This window comes from Pongo pygmaeus, chromosome 1, assembly GCF_028885625.2.
Source record: "Pongo pygmaeus isolate AG05252 chromosome 1, NHGRI_mPonPyg2-v2.0_pri, whole genome shotgun sequence".
NCBI classification, from domain to species: domain Eukaryota; kingdom Metazoa; phylum Chordata; class Mammalia; order Primates; family Hominidae; genus Pongo; species Pongo pygmaeus.
In genome coordinates, this window is record NC_072373.2 from 94,640,116 (window position 1) to 94,648,520 (window position 8,405).

The 8,405-nt window shown below is 50.0% G+C and overlaps 2 protein-coding genes across 16 annotated transcripts in view; one reads left to right on the forward strand and one right to left on the reverse strand.

Moving 5' to 3' along the window:
- The window catches only part of GON4L (gon-4 like), a 108,862-nt gene extending 106,876 nt beyond the window's left edge, over positions 1-1,986 (forward strand). For all 9 annotated transcript variants that reach the window (XM_054458410.2, XM_054458404.2, XM_063655840.1 and 6 more), the window contains one exon: positions 977-1,986. In XM_054458410.2, coding sequence (XP_054314385.1) covers positions 977-1,126 — 150 coding nt within the window. In that variant the 3' untranslated portion in view covers positions 1,127-1,986. The remainder of the gene's footprint in view (positions 1-976) is intronic.
- LOC129017880 (protein misato homolog 1-like) lies at positions 1,567-5,703 on the reverse strand. Of its 7 annotated transcripts, none has more exons than XM_063657177.1 (12): positions 5,569-5,703; positions 5,021-5,090; positions 4,838-4,913; positions 4,526-4,580; positions 4,302-4,440; positions 3,813-4,146; positions 3,580-3,732; positions 3,174-3,305; positions 2,916-3,100; positions 2,274-2,381; positions 2,074-2,183; positions 1,567-1,781 (listed from the first exon to the last, which is right to left on the reverse strand). In XM_063657177.1, exons 1-12 carry the CDS (start codon positions 5,579-5,581, stop codon positions 1,567-1,569), a joined length of 1,590 nt encoding a protein of 529 aa, XP_063513247.1. In that variant the 5' UTR covers positions 5,582-5,703. The 7 variants fall into 7 exon arrangements, with proteins under 7 accessions (XP_063513247.1, XP_054314798.1, XP_054314757.1 ...); XM_054458823.2 differs by having other exon boundaries at positions 2,107-2,183; positions 2,274-2,378; positions 3,906-4,146; positions 5,272-5,579; XM_054458782.2 differs by having other exon boundaries at positions 3,906-4,146; positions 5,272-5,579.
- Between the last annotated feature and the right edge of the window lie 2,702 nt (positions 5,704-8,405).

Below are 8,405 nucleotides of genomic sequence, written 5' to 3' on the forward strand. Positions count from 1 at the left end.
AGAAAGGCCAAAGAAGGAGTTTTCACATCCAAGATAATAAGTGGTTATTGTAAAGGTCTGATCTAAGGAAGGGCTTGACTCATCAGGGTAGTAGTGGTTCTAGAAGAGAAAGGACACTCGATTTTGAGGATTTTTTAATTTTTATTTATTTATTTATTTTAGACGCAGTTTCACTCTTGTCGCCTAGGCTGGAGTGTAGTGGCACAATCTCAGCTCGCTACAACCTCCACCTCCCAGGTTCAAGTGATTCTCCTGCTTCAGCCTCTCCCAAAGTAGCTGGGATTACAGGCACCCACCGCCATGCCAGGCTAATTTATTTATTTTTAGTAGACGCGGGGTTTCACCATGTTGGCAAGGCTAGTCTTGAACTCCTGACTGCAGGTTATCCACCTGCCTCAGCCTCCCAAAGTGCTGGGAATAGGTGAGATACTGCGCCCGGCCAGGATTTTAAAGTGGAAGCTCCAGTTTCCATTCCAGTTTTGTTTTTAGGAGGCATATGACTTTGGGCAAAACATTTAGCCTCTTGAGTTTCCTTATCTATAATGACGTAGCTCTCCCAACCTTGCTGTGCGGAATAAACAAAAGATTTTTCAAATCAGTATATAGTGCATCATAAATGTTAACATTGTTACAAAGCATCAGTGAGGCTGAGCGCGGTGGTTCACTCCTGTAATCCCCAACACTTTGGGAGGCTGAGGTGGATGGATCACCTGAGGTCAGGAGTTTGAGACCAGCCTAGCCAACATGGTGAAACCCCATCTCTACTAAAAATATAAAAACTAGCCAGGCGTGGTGGTGGGCGCCTGTAATCCCAGCTACTCTGAAGGCTGAGGCAGGAGAATTGCTTGAACCCAGGAGACGGAGGTTGCAGGAAGCCGACACAGTGCCACAGCACTACAGCCTTGGCGACAGAGAGAGACTCCGTCTCAAAAACAACAAAAAAAGATCAGTGAATACAGCCCTCCTCCTTTCTCAGGTTTCCCACCGTTTTCGAGAACTCATGCAGCTCTTCCACACTGCCTGTGAAGCCAGCTCTGAGGATGAGGATGATGCAACCAGTACCAGCAATGCAGACCAGCTGTCTGACCATGGGGACCTTCTGTCTGAAGAGGAGCTGGATGAATGAGACTCTGGGAATCATCTACACAGGACCAAACCCAACAGGCGCCCTGGCACTGGGGAGGCGGGTAGTTGTACTCTGCTTGTACAGTCCTTGCGCCCAGTTTACAGACCTGGAGAGCAGGAGGCCAGGACGAGGACAAAGGCTGGAGGATGGAGTAGGACCCAGGGGCTCTGCCATCCTAGGCATCCTTCAAGGTCTTTTATGAAGACTTTACAGATCTCTGTAAATAGCATCGAGAGTGGAGTTCAGCTCCTTTCTCTACTTTTTTTTGGTCTGATGGCATATATTTATTGTTCTGTGGTCTAATCGCAGTGTTTCTAAATGTAAAAAGTACATATGTTGGTGTAGCTAGTCCCGTGACATTGGGACTGCACGAAGACACTGGGCTCCTGCATCCAGCTGTTTTTATGGCAAACTAGCTCCTTTCTCCCACACTGGGAACTTTAGTCCACGAGGCTGTCACCATCCTGGTAGCACTGGGCCAGGCTTTGTAGCTCCTGCAGCAGCTCTGCTATGTCATCGTGCTCCACTCCAGCATCCATGAAGCTGGCCCAGCGCCGCAAGTCGAGTTTGGTGAGGTCTCTGGCCAAGGCTTCCAGGGTCTGGTGCAGGGACGAAGAGGAACACAGTGCCCCAAACACTGGGATGCTCTCCACTGCTGTGGAGGGAGAGGAAACAGAGACCTGTAGATGGATGATTATTCTGCCCCGGGACTCTGCCAAACTGATAAGGAAGTCCAACCTTAGTAGACTTGATTGTAAACTCAACAAATTTGGTGTATTGTCCCCTTAGTACACCAGTACTCCAGAGAAGGAATGCTTTTCTTGGGAGCCATAGGGTGAATAAAGGAATGTTTAACTGTGGACTTTTTCAGCACTTTTAATCCAGGAATGGAGATAGTAAAAACTCTCCCATACTTGAAATCTCAGTTTTCTTCACCTCCTACATACCTGCTCCCTTGGGGGAACCATCCAGAACCATACCCGGTGGACCGCAGCTTGAGAAGAGGTGGGGGTAAGGAGGAGCCACCCTGCAGGGAGTCAGCAGCAGACGGGAAGAACTGTGGGGGCAGAGAACAGTCATTAAGTGCGTAAGAAGTCAAGGGAGGGTTGCGGTTGGCAAGAAGGGCAGGAGCAACCGTTACACTGACCTCATCACTCCAGGCTGCTGCTGTTGTAAATACTGAGCCAAGACTTCTTCCCCAGTGGTACATGCATGAAGGGCGGAGGGTGGAGGTGTCCCTGGGGTGAGCTGGCTTCTAGAACAAAGCCAAAACCACCATTAGTCTGTGGCAGCATGAATAAGAAACTAAGAATTCTTTTTCTTTTTGAGACAGAGTTTCGCTCATGTTGCCCAGACTGGAGTGCAATGGTGTGATCTTGGCTCACTGCAACCTCCACCTCCCAGGTTCAAACAATTCTCCTGCCTCATCCTCCCAAGTAGCTGGGATTACAGGCATGTGCCACCATGCCTGGCTAATTTTATGTTTTTAGTAGAGATGGGGTTCACCATGTTGGCCAGGCTGGTCTCGAATTCCTGGCCTCAGGTGATCTGCCCACCTCAGCCTCCCAAAGTGCTGGGATTACAGGTGTCAGCCACCATGCCTAGCCCAAGAAACTTAAGAATTTTTATGTTATCAGGCCATCAGCTGGATCGAGATATTCAGAGCCCTTTTTTTTATCCTTTTTAAGGGGTGGGGGGGAACAACATCATTAGAATGCCTGAGAAATTAGGGGGAAAAGGACATGAAACAAAAATCTGACAAGGACTCCTAAGGACCAACAGCTCTCACCTTGTGTGGCATGCTCTGTCTATACCCCTCAGCACCACTGACTGGGCAAAGCAACGTGTTCCAGAAGGCTCCCCACATGCAGACAGTGGGGTCCATGGGGTGGCTCCTCCAAACTGCATCAGGGAATCAGGAAGGGACTGGCCTGGAGCCAAGGGGAAAGGGATGATTGCTCCTGCTGTCACCACCTAAAGAGAAGGAAGAGAACATGTTATAGGACATTTTCTCAGCACTGACCCAACCCCTCACAAAGCTTCATACCTTTTTCCCACAGAAGCTCAGCATGTCAGCCAGATGAACCATGGAAACTGGAGAAGAACACAGGCGATAAGGAACAGTGACTGTGTCCAGGGCTGTAGCCAGGATGGCACTGCAGTGGAAGGGCAAAGTGGCCTGTAAGAAGACACCAAGAGGGGCACTTGGCGTCAGGCCTGGAAAAGAATGTGTGGAGGCAGAATATTAACACTAGAAGGATCCAGGGAACGAAGCAGGGGTATGTTTGACCCCGGGCTGGACAAGCATAGGACAGTGTGATCTGAGAGGCCACATCACAGCTGAGTTCAAGCTCGGGCCTCAGGAACAGAGCCAGTAACAAGACAGCGGCTGACTGAGAGTATGAGGAGGCCCTATAGCCTGCTGCAGTCAGAACAAGAGCACCGAGACTTACATCATAATGCAGGTAAGGGAAGTTGACAGGTGGCTCAGGTTGCAGGCCCAGGCTCCCACCCAGGGACAAGAGGCAGACGAGAGAGCTGTGAGCAGTCAGGTGCACGAGACCAAAAGCTGTGTTTAATAGACGATAGATGTTTCTCTGGGCCTCCTGGTGAAGAAAAAGAGCAGTTTGCATTAAGCAGCTCTCCCACTGGGATTCGACTCTTTACTCCTCCAAGTTCCACTCACTCCACGATAGTAGGGACCAGGTAGCAGGCCCCACGTTATTATTCCCCGCCCTGAATATTCATCTTGTAGCAGCTCTGCCGCCTTTGCGCCTACCCCAGAGAAGCCATCGTGCAGGTCACACAGGATCTGGAAGCCCTGGGCAGAGGTGAGTGATGAAAGATAGTTAGCAGGATGAGAAGAGCTTCCACCCTGGAGTGCACATTGCCACGCCGCTACCTGCAAGTAGTCACATTCCTCCACGTAGAAGTGCAGCCTGTCCTCCAGCTCTTCCTGGTACTTGGGTTCCTTTAGGACACTTTCCCCTTGGCCAAAAGCCTCCAGCCGACCTGCTTCCCTGCCACAAGTAAACACGATCCAAGACTTACATCTCTTCCCTCAACTCCTCAGCCTCTTGTCCTGGGGAAGGGCAGGGAAGATGGCCTCAAGAGCCTCATCCTGCATTGGTGGGGACCCACGTTTCTTGCCTCAAAGCCTCTGGGGTCCCCATACCCATCGTGGTTGTACTTCTGAATCATACAGATGCTCTGGGGATGGAGATGGACTCTGAGGAAGTCTGACCAGACCCTGATGCTGGCCTCTGTAGGGATAAGTGGTTTTGGAGTTGTAGCAGTGGTGAGTGGTGGGGAACCTGAAGACAAGCAGAAGAAATGTACCTTTCTCCACGTTTCTGCTCTACCCAAACCCCCATCCATCAGTATCTGGAGAAGTCTCACCTTTGCCATTGGGAATGGATTTGACCCTCCAAACACCATCACTACTCAGCACTCCCTGGGAAGGGTGAGAAAAATCTACATTTAGTTCCAGGCAGTTTAGAGGCAAAGGTTGCTTCATCCTCCTTGAGTTGGCTGGCCACACCGCATAGCCTCCTTTCTGTTCACCGAGTCGCAGTCCTTAGGAAAAAGAGTGCTTTTTCCCAAAATATCATTCTAAAACATTTAAAATGATTAAAATCCCCTTTTACCTGCCCCTATGGAGACCCTTGGGTTGTAGCACTGGGTTAAAAAGTTCAGGACAGAGGCCCTCACCTCTGCACTCAGAAAGTCCTGGAGATAAGGGTTCTTGGGATAGAGTTCCTCTTTGTGTGTGGTGAGCTTCCCCTGCCTGAAAGAGATTGGAGATTGATCAAAGAAACTGCACTCTGATCAGAGTTATCCAGCATTCTGCGTACATACACGATCCCCACCCTTATCCATACATCAATTACACACCATGCTATTGCAGCATCCAACTGTTTGTCCCTATAGAGTCCACCTTCCTCTTTTAGGGAGCTCAAACTATCTGTACAGAAATAACAGAGACAATGTTAGGTCAAAGCCTGGGCACCCTCCCCCTCTAGCTAACCTTCCTCTGATCACTTGACAACCAGCTGTCACCAGCTTTCCAGCACTTGGCTCTTCTAAGCTTTCTGGCATATACACTAGTTGGGGGGAAAACCCTGGCTTAGGAGAATCTAGATTACATCTTTCCGTTTCCAGCTTAGTCATTAGCTGTGGGACCGGGGGGGAAAACCACATCCAGGGGTCCGACAGGAGTGCTGTAGTTCAAGTCCTCACTCTCCAGGGCCTAGCAGCCTATTCCCGAGATGGCTCTTGAGCAACTGTCGTGGGCCCCTCGAGTGTTGGCATGTTGTGCTCAGCTCCTCATTTCCGATCCTGGAGCTCGGTAAGGTGGGAGGGTCTTGAAGATAACGGCAGCGCAAGGACTAGGCACGCGGAAGGGAAACACGGGGCATCGGCTGACTCTGCCACCATCTCACCCTTCAGATCCATGAGGATGAGTCGCGGCGTGTAGGTCTCCTGGCTGCGCAGCGTTCGGCCCGTACGATACAGGACGTCGGGGCACAGCTCTCCCGGGGGCTCCTTGGCATCGGTCGCTCAGCCCAGCGCAGCATCCTGGGGAAGCAGAGAGGACCAGGCGGGCCGGCTGAACGTCGGGAGTGTAGATCCCGAAGGGCTCCTCGGGGGCAGTTGCCCGCCGACCTCACCTGCTGGTTCCAGCAGTGCGCGCCCACGAAACCGGCAAAATGTCCCAACTGCAGTGTGAGCACCTCCCGGCCCCGCCCGCCATACTGCGCGGCTCCAGGGGGCCGCAGCGCCCCAGCCCCGCCGCTCGCTGCTCCTAGCCGATTGGCTTGTCAGGCGCGTGGGCGGGTGTCATTCTCGACCACCTATTGGGCCGAAACACATCCTTTCCCATTGGAGAAACGATGCGCCGATCCTTTCCTGCCTTTTCCTAGACGTGGCCCATTCCGGCTTCTCTGTGGTTGCCTGCGAGGGGCGGGGCTCCACGGGCCACGCCATTGCTCCTGCTCCACGTTGGAGCCGGACGGGCGCTGTCTCCGCAGCTGACTTGGGGCTGTCAGGGCGCGGGCCGCGGAAGGCTCTGCCTCGTACTTCCCTTGAGGTCTTATCTCTTCTTACATATCTCTCCGCTGGCTGATAGCTCCCCGGGCAAAAATAAAACCTTGCCAGAAAAGCGGAAGCTCTCCTAAAGCCTCCCATGCCCCTTCATCTCTTCAGAAGTCCCACGGATCACGACTCTTCAGAAGTCCACAGATCCCTGTGGACTGACCTAGCTATCATATCTCGATCATTTACATGTATTAATCTATCTCTGTGTATCTAACACCTTATGTAAATAGAGTATTGGCGTCTGTCTTTTGCTCAATATGGTTTATGCAATTTATATTTTTGCATATATATTTTTCATAGCTGTGGAATAGTCCATTGTATGAATACACCACCACTGATCTATTCTAAAGAATGAATATATTCTGCTGATAATAGCTTTTGGGATTGTTTCCATTGTTTCCAATTTTGGGCTATTAGGTGCTATGATTAACATCCTTGTGTATATTTAGAAAGATAAAGCAAATATTGGCCGGGCGCTAAGCCTCATGCCTGCATTCCCAGGTTTTGGGAGGCTGAGGCAGGAGGATAGCTTGAGTCCAGAAATTCCAGACTGGGCAACGTAGTGAGACACCCGCCCCCAACTCCCTATAAAATAATTTTTCAAAAAGTTAGCCAGGCGACTCACATCTGTAGTCCCAACTGGAGGCTGAGGTGGGAGGATTGCCTGGGCCCAAGAATTCGAGGCTACAGTGACCTATGATCGCACCACTGCACTCCTGTCTGGGCGACAGAGCAAGACCCTGTCTCAAAAAAATAAAAATAAAAAATAAAAAATAAAAGTGACCAGGCGCGGTGGCTCAAGCCTGTAATCCCAGCAGTCTGGGAGACTGAGGTCGGCCACCTGAGGTCAAGAGTTGTAGACCAACTTGGCCAACATAGTGAAATCCGTCTCTACTAAAAATACAAAAATTAGCTGGGCATGGTGTTGGGCGCCTGTAATCCCAGCTACTCCGGAGGCTGAGGTAGGAGAATCGCTTGAACCCTGGAGGTGGAGATTGCAGTGAGCTGAGATAGCACCACTGAACTCCAAACTGGGCGGCAGATCAAGACTCCGTCTGAAAATAAAAAATAAAATCTTAGACTCTCTTGTCTATTCTGAGCTCTTTGTAATTCCATATTTATTTAGTCTTATTTATTTATTTTGAGACAGGGTCTCACTCTCTTGCCCAGGCTGGTGTGCAGTGGTGCAATCTCGGCTGACCGCAGCCTCAACCTCTTGGGCTGAAGCGATCCTCCCACCTCAGCCTCCTGCATAGCTGCAATTACAGGCATGGACCACCACCACCCGGCTAATTTTTGTGTTTTTTGTACAAATGGGGTTTCACCGTCTTGCCCAGGCTGGTCTCAAACTCCTGAGCTCCTGAGCTCAAGCGATCTGCCCACCTCGGCCTCCGAAAGTGTTGGGATTACAGGTGTGAGGCACTGTATGCAGCTACCATTTCACTTCTAAGTATGATGTGGGCTGAAAAGTTTCTGTAGGTACTCTGACAGCTTAAGGAAGTTCTGTATTCCTGTTTTGCTAAGAATTTTGGTAATGAATAGATTTGAATGTTTTTTACAGCTTTCTCCGCACTAAGATAATTACATTATCATTCCTTTGTTGCACTAATGAATACGTTACATCTTCTGATTTTCATGTAATACTATCTTGCATTCCTAAAATTATCCCAAACTCATTTATGTTGATTATCCTTTTAAAATATTGGATCTGGGTTTGGCGTAGTGGCTCATGCCTGTAATCCCAGCACTTTGGGATGCTGACGCGGGTGGATCACCTGAGGTCAGGAGTTCGAGACCGGCCTGGCCAACATGACAAAACCCCCTCTCTACTAAGAATACAAAAATTAGCCGGAGTCTCGTCCTGTCGCCCAGGCTGGAGTGCAATGGCACGATCTCAGCTCACTGCAACCTCCACTTCCCGGGTTCAAGCGATTCTCCTGCCTCAGACTCCTGAGTAGCTGGAATTACAGGCATGCGCCACCACACCTGGCTAATTTTTGTATTCTTAGTAGAGACAGGGTTTCACTATGTTGGCCAGGCTGGTCTCAAATTCGTGACCTCATGATCTGCCAGCCTCAGCCTCCCCAAAGTGCTGGGATTACAGGCGTGAGCCACCACACCTGGCCAATTTTAATATTTTAAAATATTTAATTTTTAATTTAATTTTTTATATTTTTTTTGA

Excerpts from the sequence above, each read along its gene's own strand:
- LOC129017880 (XM_063657147.1), bottom strand. The coding sequence starts at position 5,326 with ATGTGGTTTTCCCCCCCGGTCCCACAGCTAATGACTAAGCTGGAAACG. Across the intron at positions 4,581-4,837 it reads AGGACTTTCTGAGTGCAGAG|GGAGTGCTGAGTAGTGATGG; the intron begins GTGAGGGCCTCT and ends CACCCTTCCCAG. Across the intron at positions 3,101-3,173 it reads TGAGCTTCTGTGGGAAAAAG|GTGGTGACAGCAGGAGCAAT; the intron begins GTATGAAGCTTT and ends CCTTCTCTTTAG.